Here is an 18,071-nt window from a genome sequence, read left to right as displayed (position 1 = left end):
GTACTAAATTCAGAGAACTAATGGAAGAACTAATGGAATTAGAAGCTGGACAACCACCAAACAAGCGCCGCAGGAAGCCTTCTGCGACTGCTCGTGTTGACGCTGCCAAAGGTGTGGTGAGTAGCGATTTGGAAAAGGGGAATCGGCCACACGATTTTGAAAAGGGGAATCGGCCACAAAGAAGTGAGCGAGCTTCAACAAACGAGAGCGAGACTCGCCGGGTACTTGAGTCCATTGAAATGAAGATGGATACCATGCTTGGTAAGCTTGAAAGCATGAACCGAAGAATGTACGCACAAGAGAATGCTCCAAGACCTACGATGTACGCACAAGAGAATGCTCCAAGATCTACGATGTACGCACAAGAGAATGCTCCAAGACCTACGATGTACGCACAAGAGAATGCTCCAAGACCTACGATGTACGCACAAGAGAATGCTCCAAGATCTACGATGTACGCACAAGAGAATGCTCCAAGATCTACGATGTACGCACAAGAGAATGCTCCAAGACCTACGATGTACGCACAAGAGAATGCTCCAAGACCTACGATGTACGCACAAGAGAATGCTCCAAGATCTACGATGTACGCACAAGAGAATGCTCCAAGACCTACGATGTACGCACAAGAGAATGCTCCAAGATCTTCCGAGCCTTGTAAGAGACTTGAATGTGCAATGACCCGGTTTAGTGGATCTGCAAATGGTGTACATGAAATGGAGGTCCGGGGCAGTCCACATAGGGAAGTTCAAGATATGAGTGGAGTCGCATTCAGCCCAACAGAGAACTTCCGTTTCAACGTCACAAAACACCTTGGAACGTGGGAGAATGCATGGATTGCATGGCACTTTGGTGACACAGTGAAGAAACACCCCCCTTTAAAGAAATTGAGCAGGGCACACATGGAATCCGAACAGGAAGCGAGGAGATATAGCGACTATAGCATTCTTGTGGAAACGTTTGAAAGGTTCGTGATGAGGGAAATAAGCCAATCAGAGGAGAGGGGTGCAAAGCTTGATCGATGGCGAAATTTTGTCTCAGGGCCAACACTGCCTGAAGCACAACATTGGTTCAAAATGTATGACCCCGGCTTTTTCAAATTGCTGAGTTGTAAGTCGAAGTCACGAAGCAGAAGGCAGGGACAATTGAAGTGGACAAGTTATGTCAGGAGAATGCGAGAATGGAAGAAGAGTGAGATGAATGCATTTCTAAAAAGTTTATCATTAGTGTGATGGATCGGAAAAAGTTGAGAAAGACAATCAAAGAGTACTGGAAAGAAAGATAATCAAACAGCACTGGGATCATCCGCAGAAGCTGAAGGCGTTTTCAACATGTACTAGTGCGGGAGCGAGCTAGTTTCTAGTTTTATAGCAAAACAATAAAGATTATTGAAAATTTATAGCAAAACAATACAAATGACAATTCTGACGAACGTACTGCTGGGGGATGTGGTCCCAACGCGACCCCTCGGGACTTGCATGGTAGCGATGGGAAGAGGTGGAGATGGCAAGGACGGATACTTCGATGACACCGCAGAGAGGTCGGGAGGAGCAGGAGGAGCAGGAGGAGCAGGAGGAGCAGGAGATCGCGTCAACCCCTTTCTGCAGATGCCGAGCTGGGATGTGATCAAGAGGACCACACGAGCCTTCGGAGGAGAGGAAAGGACTGCATTCCCCGAGCTGTTTTCATCCTCGAAGAGGGGGAAGGGCTTGACCGTGCTGGAATATGGGCCGAAGTCCATATCCTACCTGAACAAAGTACAGCTCGAAATTGTGGAGCAGGAGAAGGAGGAAGATGATATGACTGTAAATCTTTGCAAGCAGCTAAGAACCACCAATCCTGTTAACGCCATCGATCCCCTCAACGACGGCAGCACTCCTCTGGACATCTTTCTCAAGCAGCCCCCTCCTCCGGAGCCAACAGAAGATCAGGCCAAGGAAAGGACGCGAAGGAAGACTTACGACTACATTGGGACCTTGTCAAAAGTAGAGCAGCCTGCTGAAGACCTGACGGACTTTATCAAGAGGTCCATTTTCGTTCAGGAGCGGCGCACGTCCACCGAGGAGGTCAGAGGAGATCAGAGACAGCAGCAACAAACAGCCCCTCCTAAGGCTCCCGATGCTACCCAGGGCGAGACCGCGGTCGCCCCTCCCACGATGATGCGGGAGGTCAACGAACCACCAAAGGCAGCGAGCAGGATTGTACCAAGGGAGGAGACTGCTCCCTTCGACATCAACGAGTGGATCAGGGGATCTGTCTTCAACACGACCAAGTCCGGGGCTAGGCGAGCCCCCAAGGAAACTGAGGAGCCTCTGGCCGCAGCAAGGTGGGTCTGCGGTGAGGTGGTAGACAGTCTTCCTGACTTTGCTGTGCAGGACGCGAGGGCCTTCTGACTTTGCTGCTGATAATCCTAGCAAGCTCTCTGCAACCTTCACTCTCCCTTTGCAGACGCAACCGACGCAACATGCACCGCAGACGCAGCAGCCGCAACGGACGCAACAGGGGACCCCGCCGCCTGGCAGCCTAGCCGTGCAGGTGCTCGACCTTGTTGTGGATTGGCGTGCGTAACCCTTGCAGCAGCAGCAAGTGAGGTACATAGCCGATGGCGGTATGTTCATTGAAAACCAGTCGAATATCCTTCACCTGCATGCTACCTCAAGTGGAAGGTCGAGAGAAATTCATCCCTCCCCCGCCCTCTCCTCTGTCCTCCCTCCCTCCACTCCACTCCTTTCTTCCCTTCCCTTCTTTCCCTTCCTCCCTCCCTACCTCGTGTGTTCCTCTTGCTTACTTGTCATCTTTCAGAGATTCCTCCGTTTGCATCCAATCCTGCAACTCCAGCATCGACGGAAACATCCTGTCGCATCTTCATATCCATGGGCCTTGTCGCGAACTGATCATACGAAACTGCCAGGTTACAATTCATCTCGGACATTATTGTCACTAAAGCATGTCTGCAGAGAATCGTCGTCTTGCTAGATCAAGTCTGTCAGGGCGCTCAGGTCAGCTGTTGTGTTTATCAACCGCCTGCAACTGCTCTGATTGTGGGTATCTTCCTCCAGATTGTCGACAGCGACAACGTCAGAATCTCCTTTGCTGGAAGTCTCCCCCCGCACATCAACCTTCTCAAGTCACCGAACAGCATCCTGCACTCTGTCAAGGAGCTGAGTAACAGCAAAGTTCAGACTAGCGCTTGCCCAGCCAGCGGTTTCATCCTGGTGTCCAAGTTGCCCAATAAGGAGCTCGATCCAGAAGAAATTCTCGTCTCCCCGACTCACTCGCAGGTCATCCTCCCCGAGAACAGCTACAAGGAGCTGGTGCAAGGAGTTCTCCAGGATGTGGCGGTTGACGAGGACAAGTTGGAGGCTGATTTCCAGGCTCTTGCGCTTAAACAAAGTCCCAAGACTCCTGCACAAGCTCCGGAACAGAAAAGCTCTCCGCAGAGAACCTCTCCCCAGCAGGGAAGCTCTCCCCAGCAGAGAACCTCTCCTTTCACGCCGAAGCTCTCGTCAAGGTCAGACGCCGTGAAGGGCAGTGCCTTGACTTTGTGCTTCACGATTGCCGAAGACTTCTACTCGTTGGAGAACGATGTCAAGTTGAAGTCTGCGTTCTTCGATCAGTTCCGTCGAGACCTTGCCTTCTCTCTCCACACGACTCCAGATCGCTTTGAGGTGACATCCTTGCTTCCCAACGAGCTCTCCATCTATTGCGAAGTGCTCCCCGACACATCGGGCAAGGATCCTCGAAGCCCGCAGCAGCTCGGAGCTCAGATCATCGCCATGTCTCGGGACAAGAACTCGTTCCTGCGCAGCACGACGTCCATGAAGAAGCTCGTCAAGGTAGAGAACCCTGAAGGAATCATCTTCGCCGGGCCAGCTCCAAGCGAGCACGTGTCTGGTGGCGTCGATTCCAACGTGACTGATCTGGGCTTCGTCCTTGACGCTTGCAAGGGCCCCGAAGATTACCCCGTCGTGAAGGACATTGTCAGCTCGGGCCCAGCTGCAGCGGAGGGAAGCTTGGCTGTTGGGGATGTGGTGTTGTCAATGGACGGGACCTCGTGTCAAGGCAAGGACGGCGACGAGCTGAACGAGCTCATGTCTGGCCTACCAGGGACGTCCATCGGAATCCGAGCGAGAGATACAGACGGGAAGATCAAGTCGCTGGTGCTGGAGCGACAGGGGCTGCCCTGGGAGACAAACAAGAAGTTGGCTGCGGCTGCAGGATTGATCGCCGACTCTTTCAAGAGCCCCGCCTACAAGACAAGGAAGGCGGGACAGTCAACGCCCAGGACGGGACAGACTTACCAAAAGGTCTCTTCGGAACCTCCCAGGAACGAGCGGGCCCCCTCCCCTCCTCTTTTGCTCGAAGGTGACGTAAGCAGGATTTCTTCCCCACAGACTCGACTGTCCACCCCCCCGGACAGCAGCATCTTCACCTCCAGCCCTCGCAGCATCCTCAGCCCTGTCAGTCAGGCCGACGTGAGCTTGAATGCCCCCTACAGCTACAGCTTGCCACCTTCGAAAGAAGCGCCCACCTCATTCCCAGCTGTGCGGCAGAGGCTGTCGAGTCCTCCCCCCTCCAAGGAGGCTCAGCTCATGATGCAGCCCAAGTTCAACGCCATCCGGCCGGCTCCTGCCCCGGGCCCAAGTCAGCCCCGTGTGCGGGTCACGGTGACCTCGGCCCGCAACCTTCCGGTCACTGAGAAGTATGGCCTCTGCTCCTCCTACGTCATCATGGCGATCGGCAACCAGTTCCACAAGACGGGCATCATGGACAAGAGCCTGGACCCAATATGGAACCAGACCTTCGAGTTCGCCGTGCAGCCCGCGCTCATGCAAGGCCTGCTCATGACGCTGACTGTGGAGGACAAGAGCGCTCTGATCCGTGACGAGCCCATAGGGCAGCTGTCAATTCCGCTGCTCCAGCTCATGATGAAGAAGAAGTGGGAAGGATGGTTTGACCTCAGGACCCTCCGGCCCATACAGGAGACTGGCAGTGGCGTCGCTGGCGTGTTTCTCAGTCTGGTGTTCCTGCCAGAAAACGTCACGTCCACCTAATTGTGACTGCTCAGCATCTTCAGAGTAGACTGAGAGTACTCCCCTTCTTCTCAGACTTGTAATTTCACCGTCGTAAATTTTTCTGGGGCTACTGAACCTTCTTTACTCAGAGTTAACTGAACACTCTCATACTCAGCCTGTGTCCTCCGCCGTCTCCCGTCCACGGCACTCCGGCCCGGGCCGGGCAGCGGCCCGGTTAGTTCCGCGCGATCGTTCCGTGACGGCCCGGCCAGTTGACTCGGGCCGCCGTCCGCGGTCCGGAGACCCCCTCATCCCCGCACTTATGGCAATCCTGGCGGCAATCCTGGCGGCAATGGCATGAGGACGCAACGTGACCATGGTGAGAGCGGAAGAAGAGAAAAGAGGGGAAGAGACCAGGATAAAGAAGAGAGGAAGGAGAGAAGGAGAGAAGGAGAGAAGGAAAGGAGAGACAGCAAGTATCAGAAAGATTCATGCTGCTAGATCGCTACCATGTGGCCTGCATGTCCTGTGACTTAAGTGTAGGATCGGACGACTTACAGCGGCCCGTTGTGGCCAGAATGTCCATGATGTGTCTGGGCATCGAAACATGAGACGGGCTTGTTAACTAAGGTGTCAAAATGGCAGTCTAGTGGACTCTTCTTCTACTTTGATCAAGCGCAATGCCGGGTTGCAAGGTTGGGCTCTTGGCAACCATCTTGATTGGGTTGCTGGGATGTACATGTCTCGAGAGGGTCTCGATGGAAACTCATGCAAACATGATCATGCTCGAGCACCACAGACGTGTCCTCCTCCTAGCCAACCATACTGTGCGATCCCTGCGAGGGGGGTCTTGGATGGACGAGGAGACCATCGAGAGGATCCGGAGAGAGAAGCTAGGAGAGAAGTACGATATTCTAGTGCACGAGAGAAAGTCTCCGTCGCCTTCTCAGTCAGCTATCGACAAGGAGGAGATGATCCATCGTGTGTTCCCGGACATGCGAGGAAGGGGTGAGTGGAGAGAGCACTGTCAGGCGACGGCCTTGATGTTGTTTGTGCAGATTACCGGGACGACGAGATGGTGTTTGAGAAAGACGGTAAGTTCAACTATCTTGCCTGCTACATGCTACCTCCTAATCTCTGATCCTGCTCTCTCCTTCGTCGCCTCCTGGCTCGAACGTTGCAGCTCAAACGCAGGTCCGTCCCTTCCCCCTCCCCTCCACCTCCTCCTGACTGTTGTGCCGAAGGCCTCAGAGCAAGGATCCCAGGCCGAGGAGTCCTCAGGGGGGGAAAGGAAGTGTGTGTTTGAGATCGGAGGGACCAGGAGGAAGAGGAAAGATTATGAACAGCTCTTGTTCTCCTCTGCCTCTATGTCGGAGGAAGCAGTGAGGGAGGAGCCTGCCCCAGTGCCAAACGAGCCCGTCGTCTCCGATCAAGATTCCAGCTTGAACGTGGACAACTACAACTTTACAGCTCCAGCGACGGTCGACGAGAGCATGGTTGTGGTCCATGAGCAGTTCGCCAGGGTCTGGGAGGACGAGGCGGTTGACAAGGCCTGGCGGCTGGCTTGCGAGGAGCCGTACGTGAAACCGAACCTGACAGGAACTGTCATCAACTTCCCCAGGGACATTGGGGCGTATCAGATAGACGTGCTCGAAGGAGGAGGAGACGTCACTCTCAACGCGGAGCAAGGGTACTTCAGGCTGCACAACTTGGTCCTTCAATTTGTCGACTCTGATTCCAACACCACGGGACGGAGCAACGAGTCGAAGTACGGGAGCTTCCACTTCTTTGCTTGCACAGAGCCGCCGGTGGTCATGCAAGAGGTGAATGTCTCCTGCAGGCTCCTCGTCACAGGGGAGCTCGGGACCTTCTACATAGGAGGGTGGTCGTTCCTGCCCGGCAGCTCGGGGAGGTGTGCGGGGGTAACGTTGCAGAACAGCGGGTCTGGCTTCAACTCCTTTATGTCCACCTTTGTGATCAATAGCGCAACGTTTGACTTTCAGCACTGCGAGGTGAGAGGAGAGGGGAACATTGTGGTGGATGTAGCCGGGAATTCGAACGTGACGTTCCTGCGCTGTGGAGTCGGAGGGTGGCCCTACTTCCATGCTGACAGGTCAGCGTCACTTGATGCTGCCCCCATTCATGCTGACGTATGTGTCAAGGTCGGCGGCTGGTGCGCTCATGCTCTCTGACACCAGCAGCTGCCGCCTCCTAGCCTGCAGCGTTGAGATGTGCGACTCCTGCGCCGTCCGGGTCTACAATCACTCGAGCATCGAGATCCTCGGCTGCACCTTCCAGCTCAACGTCTTGCACATCGCGCAGAGGCACTACTCAAGGTCCCACATCAGGTCAAATTGCCGCCCTCCACCGCCTCATCCCCCCCTGACCCGCACGTGCGCAGGCTGTGCACCTTCTACAAGCTCGGCGTCGAGGTTGTTGACCCGAGACTGCCCCGGCAGCTTCGCCCTCCGATGGATGTGGCTGCGTTCAGAATCAATGGAAAGTCAAGGATGGTCCTGGAGAGGAACACAGTCTACGGACACCTCTGGCATCTCCGGAGTGACTTCCAAGAAGTTACAATCGACCCAGCCAGGTTGTGCTGCTGTTATGAAGTCAGCATCAGTGTGTAAGCCTCCAGCAGGGTGGTGGTTGAGGTGGGGAAGGACTTGCAAGGGCCCGTCGATGACGGCGTGAACCTGGTTCAAGGAGATTACACTGACCTGATGTACATCCTCCAGTCTCTCCGCCTCCGGTTGCTGACTGGACCCCAGGGCGGATCTGCAAAACTTGAGTGCACCAGTATGGCGGAAGATGTTTGAAGCGTATCATCCGGAATATCAAGTCGCCGTCGATGGCCAAGACGAGATGGGCGTCGATGAGGGAGAGATAGTACCCGAGCTGGACCTGAACTTCGGGGAGGAGGATTCGGAGGAGGTGGAGAAACGCGCCAAGATCAAAGAAGATTTCCACAGGCGGTTAAAAGAAGGTTAGAGCTGGAAGCATGCCTTCTTGTAGTGATCGTTTCCAGTTGATGACAAGCTGTATGAGTCGTACCTCCAGTCCGGACTGACGATGGAGGAATTCGAGGAGAGAGAGCTGAGAAGACTGGAAGAGGAGGAGGCAGAAGAATACGACCAGCATCGTTCGCATTTTCTAAAGGATTCCAACGACAGGTTCAAAAAGAAATCTTCGTTTGTAAGTCTTTTCCGCTTCATACCTCTTCTCCTTGTCCCCTCTCGATTTCACTCTGCTCTCAGCAGGAGGACCGGCGATCTCAGAGCTTTCAAGGTCTTGACCGTACGGGGCGACCCTGGTCTACACGCACGAAGCCGTACCAGCCAGGTACTGCGAATGTCCAACTGGTCAAGAATTGGAGGCCAGGTACCCCTGGCGCGCTCGACCATCGCATGGGTGGCATGACGCCGGGGTTGACCCATTCCCGACCAGCTGGTATGACACCGGGTTGGGCAGCTGGAGGCATGACGCCAGGCATGGGAACTCCTGGGCAGATGCCTGGAATGACTCCGATGTGGGCATCCGCGAGAGGCGCTGCGGGAGGAATGACACCCGGAGGGATGACGCCTGGGTCCATGGCACGGCCAGGGATGACTCCAGGAGGAATGACGCCTGGAGCTGCGGCAAGAACAGGGATGACGCCAGGAAGCATGACACCAGGGTCGATAGCCCGACCAGGCATGACGCCAGGATGGCCTGGGGGCATGCGCGCTGGGGCTACGCCAGGAGCTGCGGCATGGCGACCAGGGACGCCGGGACCAGGCGAGTACGTCGGGCAGGGAGGGACGACGCCTGGGTCCATGGCACGGCCAGGGATGACGCCAGGAGGCATGACACCAGGGGCTGCGGCACGACCAGGCATGACGCCAGGATGGCCTGGGGGCATGCGCGCTGGGGCTACGCCAGGAGCTGCGGCATGGCGACCAGGGACGCCGGGACCAGGCGAGTACGTCGGGCAGGGAGGGACGACGCCTGGGTCCATGGCACGGCCAGGGATGACTCCAGGAGGGATGACACCAGGATCTGCGGCACGACCAGGCATGACGCCAGGAGTGTCTGGTTATGGATCGGGTGGATCCAGGTCAAGCCAAACCAATCAGGAGGGCAAGCCAACAAGCAGTAATGGGTCGCAACCTGGTATCATACCTGAGGTTGCCTGTAGGGTTTCAATTTACGAGTTGTCATTTGTTCAGGTACTCATAAGAATGGAACGGATCGTGAGCAGAAGGTCAGTCTGACTAAGACGAGTGTTTACCTGTACGTTGACAAGACATGCAGGGATCACACGAATAATTATTGCAACAGCATGTCGTTCTTCTATTTGTGTCTGGTTCGAAATGCTGCTGCGCTTTCAAACCTTTTTCTGTCATTTTAGCTGGGAAAGGGTGAGATTTTGCAGTGCCAGGCTCAACATACCATTTCTCTCAAATGTTTCTTGTAGTAATGAACTCTGAAGTTTGATTGTATCCTTAGAAAACACAAATGCGATGTCATTCTTTGCAACCCACAGGGTCCTACTAACCTCTTCGCAGCTTTCATCGTTTCCAGGCTCCAGATCGTACCCTTTCCCTCCTATGTCCCACATTTCAGTATTAGGAGGTATCCATGACTTGAAGCCCCACCTGCTTCCCGTATTTCCATTCTCCAGCAAAGATCGTCCCGTCTCGGGTATAGAACACTCCTTCACCATGGGCCATCCCGCTTACAAATGACCCGACGAATTTGCTCCCATTTCTTTTCATGCTGATACCGGCCCCGTGCTTCTTGCCCCCTTGCATCTGACCCACATAGAACTCCTGCAAGCCCATCAACTCTCACCAGATCATCCGGCAGACTGTTGGACCTTTCCATGCCACTCTATCTCAGCACGAGCTAGTGCACTCTGCTCTGTTGCTCTGATGCAGATGGAAAGGGTTGGCAGATCATATTTGTCATGAGGTATCTGCCACTCCGACGGTAACCCCATAGTATACTCCCACTTGACGGATGGGAGAAGGGATAGCAGTTGGTCCCTAGATGGCCAGGCCTGGGGCTCGAAGACGAAGTCTTGTTGCAGAACTCCGATCACCGGGTACTGAAAGTGATTCAACATCATGCTGAACTCAATCTGCTGCAAAATTTCATCCTTCACTTCGCTGTCTTTGATCACAAACAACAGAGACTGCAGTTGGCATTCAACGGCCTTCAGCTTCTCAAGCACCTTCAGAGCGTCTATCCATGAGCAGACGGTGTTGTCTCCATGTACAAGCAGTACCCTGTCACTTAACCTTGTGCTTGAGATCTCCAGCACCATGTCTTCAGAGTAATACAGCACCTGTAGTTGCTGAGATGTAAGGAGGAGGAGGAGGAGGAGGAGGAGCAGCAGCAGCAGCAGCAGCAGCAGCAGCAGCAGCAGCAGCAGCAGCAGCAGCAAGAGCATCTTGCCTTTCCCTGCCATTCTCTTGCTTCATACTCCGCTATTGTCTTGGAGTGCTTGAACAGGGGGATCAGGAATCCTTGCCACTTGAGCGAAACGTCATACTCCTTCACGCACATGCTTCCTCCCATGCCGCTGATGCCAGCTGTCGCAGGGCCAGCAGTCCCTCTCAATGTGCCTGCATCATGCTGCGGCCTTTCCAACGGTTGCCAGGGTCAGAACTTGCATCCTCGTCCGATGTCGAGACTAGCAGCGAGCAGAGGCTCGTCCGACCGTATGACATGCCGCTAGCTGCCAGCACTGCGGCATGACGGAGGTGATTGACCAGGGACCCGGGCACGGAACTATAGACTAGTAACTATTGTCACGTTCAAGACTCTCATCATCCGCGTCCTCCGGGGGGCGGGCCTAGGGCGGCCGCCCGGCGGCCGGGCAGCCGCTTGCCTGCCACGTGACTGACTGAGCCTCCGAACTACGTAGTAAGGACCATACCGGCGGTGCAGGCTGCGGCACCGTCCGACTCATGATCACCGTGGCGGCCGTCCGGCGGCGGCCGTCCGGCGGTCACGGACACGGTCCGCCTCCGATGATCTGAAAACTTGAACGCCCTGCACGCGGCAAGCTGAAGTTCAGGGCCGGGCGGACGAGCATCGGCCTGAGTCTGAGTTCGGAGTCGGTGACGGCGTCGGACTGCCGCCGGCTGGCTTGGCGCGGCCCGCGGCAGACCGTCTACCAGGACCGTCCGGCCCCCGGGCCCGGCGGCCCGGAAGGCACCGTACGCCGTCATCACGGGCCCGGTATGGGCCGACGGTCGGCCGATGGTCGCCGGTGGCACTGGCCGGGCCTGATCGGACGGTACCCCTAGGTGACCGCCGGCCCATACCGTACGGTACGGTTACGGCGGCAGTACGGTAAAGTTCAATTTACTAGACTGAGAATCAGGAGTCCGGGTGTACCGTGTCCAGCTTGCACTGCCCTGGTAGGCGGAGGCGGGCCTGGAGGCGGGCCCTGGAGGTTTCAGTCACATACCAACATCTGAAAGAAGGGTGATGGTCCTCAAGACAGGGGTACCTCAGAATTGTGCACGGTAATAATGTGGAGTTTAGTACTGATCTTAGGGGTAGGGGGTACAACAAGGAGGGGTAAATTATTTCAAGAAGGGGTGGGGGGTCGCTAGGGCGCTAGAAGATCCTCGTGTTCGGCCTCCATGGCTTGCAAGGGGGAAGCGGGCACGATGGCAGATGGGAAGAGTTTATGGAAGAGAAAGATGTTAGACAGACAGATCCAACGATAGATGAGAAGAATTAGATACTTGAGCACTTTCTCAACATGCACGGGATGTAGAGGCAGTGATTCAGTTCCTCGGCCCGGCTGTTTATGATTCATCTGGTTGTCTGCCAGGGTGACAGTGTAACCAGTGGATGTCACATTCATCTTGATGTTGATGATGTATTCGATTTCTGATATAGGTACAAGAAATCAGCCTAACGTAGGCCTCTTGCAGCTTCAGTCAACCCAAAGTGCAGGATTTGCTAGTTTTGCGTCCTTGCTACAAGTCGCTCGAAGCAGTCAGGATGAGAAGAAGGAACTTGAGCTCCGCTTAGATGGAACAAACTCTCAACGTGCCGTATTCTAATAACAAGTGATCCTTGATCTAACTCCCTCGAAATCTCAATGTAGGTGGATTATGAGCAGCATCAAACTGTCGCTGGCCATAGTTGGGGCGGCGTTGGGAGTCAGTGCAGCCGGAGAGGCTCCATGGGGATCCAAGACTTCGCCCGGAACAAGCAGGCGGAGCTACAGCCTTGCCATGTCAGGACCGTATGATTTCACCACGAAAGCAAGGAACACCCTGCGAGAGCAGTATGTTGAGGAGCAGCAAAGGATCTTTCCTAGGATTGAGGATATCCCGGTCCTTTCAGACATTCACGGATACTACCAGAACTGGAGGCGAGACCAAGAGAGAGAAAAGATGGCAAAAGAGGGGCGGGTGAACATGGATGCTTTTCCTGACAAAGGTGCTACCGATTGTCCCTCGGCCCTCGGTGGTGATTGAGCTGACCAGGTTGTTCGTGTGTGGGGCGGACGGCATTGTGCGGGGTCAAGATCAACGTCGACAAGGGCGGGTTCAAGTACAACGAGAAGGTTGGTCTGAGCTTCCGGCTCAACTCCGACGAGACCGTCTCTGAAGCCATCTACGTTCAAGGCGTGACCAAGTGAGAGGAGGTGGGAGAGAATGTAAGGGAGACTGAGGCCATGGCAGATGGAAAGGAAATCTTCCTCTGAACTCGCCGGGGATGTGCTTTTTCCTGAGGAGCATCCCAAATTCCGACCAGAAGGATGTGCGTGAAGTTCTGTGAGATGAGAGTCTCTGATGGGACTTGAAAGGTGATCGCCATTGAGCCCGGGCCCGAGGATAAGCGCAAGTTGCCGATGGAGCTTGCACTCCGCTTCGACAACCTCAAGTCAAACCCAAAACGATTCTCCGCAAAGTGAGTGCTGGAGCAAACTAGGCTGGATGATGGTGTTGACCTCTCTGCAGGCTCCGAGCTGAGTGTAAGGCCATGGGCTCGGCTGTCACCTCTGTCAACATCGACACGATCAAGCTCAAGATTTTGAGCTGAGCCCTGATCAGTGGCGTGTGCCGCGGCGGCCTCGTTCTACCACCTCCCAAGACTCCTAGTGCCAAAGCCTATTATTCTTCCTCCTATCATCGGTTCCGATCTCCTTCGTAAACTAGTGAAAGTTGCAAACAGTCACTAGTGGCCAGTGCCATCGTTTGAGCGCCGCCGCCACCTGACTCTGCCTTCCGCCAATGGCCCTACAACAGGGAGCTAAGCGACCGAGAGGCCTCTGAAGGTCTATCACGAGGGTACATCGAGTGGTCGGTGTCAAGACCGGACGAGATGGAAGACGACTGTCCCTATACCCTCACCTTTGACGGAAGCTGAGGCTGCACGCTCGGCTGAGGTTGTGGGATATCATAGGCATCTTTGAAGAGGTAAAGATGGGCTTGAGTGTGTGACGACTTTGATAATGTAACTTTAAGGACTCTATCGATACTTCAAGGCTGCCATAAGGCCTTGTTGAATCATAGTGCCGGACAGAGTCGCAATCATGTGATCACCGTGGGACAGTGATTCAACCGTTGAAGGCCGTATGGCAGCCTTGAACGGTATCGTCAATAGAGTCCCGGGCCGGCCGGGCCGGGCCGGCGCCCGGCCGCGGCGGCATCACTGTCATGATCCGACTCAGCGGATAATCGGGATGATCCGGGAGTCCCGGCCCTCAGGGCCCAGGCGCGGCCGCCGCGCACTGCGCACTGCACCCCGGGGGTGACTCGTAGTACTCCCGGGCCCGGGCCCCGGCGTTAGGCCCAGGCTGAGGCGCGGCTGATCATATCGGACTCAGTCACTGAGTAAGGAGTCGGAGTGCCGCGGTGACGCTCAGCCGCAGTGCCAACGAGTCAGCAGCTCATTGAGACTCCGACGCCGGGGGGGGCTGGGCCAGTGCGGCTCCGACCGTACCCGGTGACCGTCGGCGTGTCCGACACTGGCAGACTCAGAGCCTCGGGAGAGTCACCGGACGGTCCACGGTCGGACCGTACCCGGGCCGCCCCCCGGGGCCCGCGCCGGAGGCTCCGGCGGACGGTTGTCACCGTAGTCACTGCCAGTAGAGCTGAGCGCCGGACGGTGCCGTACTACCGGACGGTAGTACGGTCTCGGATCCGATCGGATCACCCCGCCGGCCCGCCGGGCGGCGGCGGCCGCTGCTGCCCGCCAGTGACAAAGTTCAAGCCGGTTCGTGAGTCCGACCGTCTGTTCACAGTATGGTGGGTACTCAATTCACACTTAAAAGGTGTAGGGGTGATCACCCCTACTACCTGATAGCTAAAGGACCCACTGAAAGGATGGTCGTGTTTAAGGTGGGGTAATTGGATCCGAGATTGTCCGGGGGTGGGTTGTTGAATCGGAGGGGTCCGGCTTTCAAGTCTAGGTTCGATGGAGCACGTAGTTCAACACTAGGGAGGTAGGGGTGTAAATTTACAGGGTAGCGACTTAAATGTGCTGGGTAGAGGGTGAATAAGAAGGGGTGATATGCTGGATTAATCGGTAGACAGTGGTATCATAGATCATTTCTTAAGTCTTCCATTAATCTAAAACTGCGATCATCGTACAAACATGGGCTATCAGCAAAATGATAGGGTGGGGGTAGTTGAATGGGGGATTACTTGGGGAGGTGGTGGAATAAAAGCACTTCATGGGTGGGTGGCCACACAATGGGGGAATAGGGTTACAAGTCACGTTACTATAGTAAGTAAAACTATTTGGGAGAATAATTATTGAGTAAATATATAAGGTACAAATGTGAGGGGGGGAAGCAGGGAAATCATCGTGAGAGTTCCTTGCGCAAATGCAGCAGCGTCGGGGAGGAGGATGGGGCCAGGAGGAGGAGGAGCAGAGCGGGAGGATAGTGACAAGGGCAAGAGCAAGAGTATAGCGTGTTGAAGAAATTCCTACATGTGCAGATACTGACTTGTCTGATCGAGAGGAGTGGAAGGGATGCGACGAGAACAATGTATTTGCTGTCAAAGTTGCTAGCTCCTGTGTTGCACGCAGCTTGAGGAAGGAAAGCGCCTCTGTACCCTTAACCCGACTTCAGAGAATGCAACTGAGCTCAACTGATGTTATCTTAGGATGCCTCCTTCAAGAAATGCGGTGCATTCCAGCCACATCTAGGGTGGTCGGATGACGGAGGTACAAAACGTATTGAGGGTGGGCGACGTCGTCATTCTCGCAGACCTTGAGACGGGTATGAATTGATTTAACACGATGCATGCACGAGCATGTCGCATTGAAACATGGCTTTCCAGGAGGTTTCATTGCAGGGGACGACGTAATCACATCAAACCTCTATGTCGAAGAGCAGGTTGAGTTCAGCGCTTCTTTCAGCCCGCACACGATCCACAGTGCAGCTTTTGTCGTTGTCCCTCGTTTTCAGGTCTCTTGTCTATATTGTTCAGGTGTTCTGCTCACGCGATGATCTGCAGTATGCAGCACTGCGAGCCATCGAGGAGTTTGTCCGTAAGATACACATACCCCTTCAAGACATGAAGAACTGGAGCGAGAGGATCGCGCGGTTGGAGAGTTGGCGGGAGAATCTGAGCCCAGAAGACTCTCTGTACAAGGAGCTCAGTCATCACATCAAAGCGTATCAAGACGAGCAGGCTACCAACGAGCTAGAGTCCAGGAGAACTGCAGGGCACCCTGTTTCTTACGGCAACGTGATCCAACTACGCCATTGCAAGAGCGGGAAGTTTCTCACACAGTCCAAGACCAGAGCCAAAGTAAACAGGCTTGCCCTGGATGTCTCCTTGAGCGAGGAAGGGAATAAGGGGTCCTGGCTGAAGATCATTCCAACAGGGCGGGCAAGGTCGGACGGAGACTATGTGCGGTACGGCGACCAGTTGCAACTCGGGAGCGTCAAGTTCTCGAATACCTTCCTGTCTGTGAGCTCGGATCAGGATCAGCGAAGAATCTCCGACATGGGCTCGATAGGGTCTGGAGGGTCGGCGGGGGATGGGCCGGGGAACTTCAGGTCGCCGGCCCACCTGTACGACAAAGTGCAGCCTTTGACTACGTTTCAATACATCGAGCCGATTATGCGAAGGCTGCACTCGACGTCTGTGGCGTATCACGAGGTAAACGCCTCTACAGACATCCACAAGTTCCAGGTAAGGCTGTTCCGAACCTGGAGCTCGAACAACCAGAAGTTGATGGAGCGCAACGACAACGACGAGGATTGCGACCAAGAGATCGAGAACGTGTACGGCCTCGACATCGTCACGTTCCGCAGGAACCGAGACGACACCGTGCTGTACGCGGATCCCATCCGAGGGGTTGTGATGTGGATGGCGAGCCCGGAAGCATCGAACCACACTGAGAGCTACGCAGTCAACGAGTTCGCCTACTGGAGGCTGAAGCCTGTGGCTGTTGACAAGTGCGGGGAAACCCTCAGAGTCAATAGCCATAGCAATCTGCTGATCCAGCACGTGGTCAGCGGGAAGTACCTCTCCTTCTCGGGCGCCACCCTCTGCCTTTCCGACGACTTCAGGTCGTCTAGCGCTGCCTGGCTGATCGCGTCCTCCTCGCCCACCGACTCCAGCAGCTCCCTGCTGAGCAATGGGGACGGGGTTTGGATCAAGAAATCAAAGACCAAGGACCAGCCAGGTGAAGAGGGGAGCGGGGGGGAGAGGAGAGGAGAGGAGAGGAGGGGAGGGGAGAGGAGAGCAGAAAAGGGGTGGGGACTGAGCTGAGGGTAACATGTTTGCATGCTCCGTAACTCATTTGCTAGAGCGATGGCTGGGCATCAAGAGGAGGGAGCCGAAGAAGCTGCCGAGCCTTGATTTCATGATGTCACACCTGGGAAAGGCCTCGCCCCCCGATCGCTCCGTGGACGAGCACGATGCCTCGCTGGACTCCAAGAGCTACAAGCCGAGCAGCAACAAGGAAGTGTCCCTGAGGAGCGGGCAGGTGCTGGACGACTCCGACATCCTGGAGCTGAGGCTCGTGGAGGAGGAGGAGATCAACGTGGTGGATCGCTCGCTAGGATGCATGGAGTTCCTTCACTTCTTCCTCGGGCTGCTGTACAGCGCTGACCCCCTCCCTGAGCTGGAGAACCAGCAGGAGGTAGAGCAGGTGATCACCCAGCACGGGCTGCGGCCGGCGATCGCATCCTTGCTGCCATTCTTCGAGATCACGGTATCCCACCTGCTCCAAATCTGCAGTGCAGAGCGGAAGAAGCCGGCGACCGTGCTGGCCAGGCAGGACCTGTTGCGGCATGTAGGGGTCCTCCAGCAGCTGATCGACATCGTTGTGGCCGTGTTCAACAGGCTGCACATGAAGCCTGACGTGATCCGCAAGCGCTTCCACTCGCTGCATCTCATCTGCAAGATGTGCTACACTGTTGTGGAGAAGGCCTGCCAGGGGAACCCGGGGAACAAGGCCGAGCTCCAGAGGAACCTTCCCCAGCTGCAGGTCCACCTGAAGGAAGACCTGACGGCGTACGCGCTCGTCCTCAATATCTACAGCGACGCGAGCGAGCTCTCAGCGATTCTAAACGACGACAGCATCTTCGAGGAGAAGGTCGACTCGTTGAGGGGGGCCAGGAGCGCTAGGACAGTGGCGCTGATGGCGAGGACTTGCCACAGTGACGGTGTTCCGATCCCTGAGAATCAGAACCGGCTAGTCTCCGTGCTGGTCGAGAACGCGCCAGACGTTATCTTCGTGATGGAGGAGGAGGAGGGATCTCTGTTTCTCAAGGACAGCAGCGACTCGAAGCTGAGCATCTGTGTGAACTCGCTCATGTCAAGGCTGGGAGAGGACGCGATGCTGGCTGCGGGGAACGAGGAGAGGAGGGAGAACGGATCCTTCAACAAGGAAGCCAGCCTGTTCTGCTACCACCTGCAGATGCTCGAGCTGCTGGCTCTACTCGTGCAGGGCAGAAACGAGTACGCGATGAAGGCCGTGCTCGCGCTTGCTCCTGCTAAGGGCCTTGAGTTCGACAGCCTGCTAGCCATTATCAAGCATCCAGGCATCCCTTACTCTTTACGTACTCGGTAGGGA

General features: G+C 55.5%; 5 protein-coding genes across 5 annotated transcripts; 2 read left to right on the top strand and 3 right to left on the bottom strand.

The window, feature by feature from the left end:
- Positions 1-298: 298 nt before the first annotated feature.
- Positions 299-640, bottom strand: GUITHDRAFT_56435 (hypothetical protein; the record flags this gene model as incomplete). The annotated part of the gene is made up of 1 exon (XM_005822260.1): positions 299-640. A coding segment is annotated over one exon (342 nt), but the record flags the coding sequence as incomplete, so codon positions are not given.
- An 847-nt stretch (positions 641-1,487) lies between these two features.
- Positions 1,488-2,262, top strand: GUITHDRAFT_155514 (hypothetical protein; the record flags this gene model as incomplete). Its single annotated transcript, XM_005822259.1, has 1 exon — positions 1,488-2,262. A coding segment is annotated over one exon (775 nt), but the record flags the coding sequence as incomplete, so codon positions are not given.
- Positions 2,263-8,715: 6,453 nt separating this feature from the next.
- GUITHDRAFT_41077 (hypothetical protein) lies at positions 8,716-9,006 on the bottom strand (the record flags this gene model as incomplete). Its single annotated transcript, XM_005822258.1, has 1 exon — positions 8,716-9,006. A coding segment is annotated over one exon (291 nt), but the record flags the coding sequence as incomplete, so codon positions are not given.
- Positions 9,007-9,197: 191 nt separating this feature from the next.
- Positions 9,198-10,323, bottom strand: GUITHDRAFT_165996 (hypothetical protein; the record flags this gene model as incomplete). The annotated part of the gene is made up of 5 exons (XM_005822257.1): positions 9,198-9,405; positions 9,447-9,498; positions 9,553-9,602; positions 9,653-9,826; positions 9,874-10,323. 5 exons carry the CDS (start codon positions 10,321-10,323, stop codon positions 9,397-9,399), a joined length of 735 nt encoding a protein of 244 aa, XP_005822314.1. The 3' UTR covers positions 9,198-9,396.
- Positions 10,324-12,133: 1,810 nt separating this feature from the next.
- Positions 12,134-13,070, top strand: GUITHDRAFT_118458 (hypothetical protein; the record flags this gene model as incomplete). Its single annotated transcript, XM_005822256.1, has 5 exons — positions 12,134-12,464; positions 12,512-12,662; positions 12,710-12,788; positions 12,835-12,938; positions 12,989-13,070. 5 exons carry the CDS (start codon positions 12,134-12,136, stop codon positions 13,068-13,070), a joined length of 747 nt encoding a protein of 248 aa, XP_005822313.1.
- Positions 13,071-18,071: the final 5,001 nt, after the last annotated feature.

Source organism: Guillardia theta (assembly GCF_000315625.1).
Source record: "Guillardia theta CCMP2712 unplaced genomic scaffold GUITHscaffold_128, whole genome shotgun sequence".
NCBI classification, from domain to species: Eukaryota; class Cryptophyceae; order Pyrenomonadales; family Geminigeraceae; genus Guillardia; species Guillardia theta.
The sequence above is the reverse complement of the archived record's forward strand: the minus strand, read 5'-3'. Positions and strand labels throughout refer to the sequence as shown.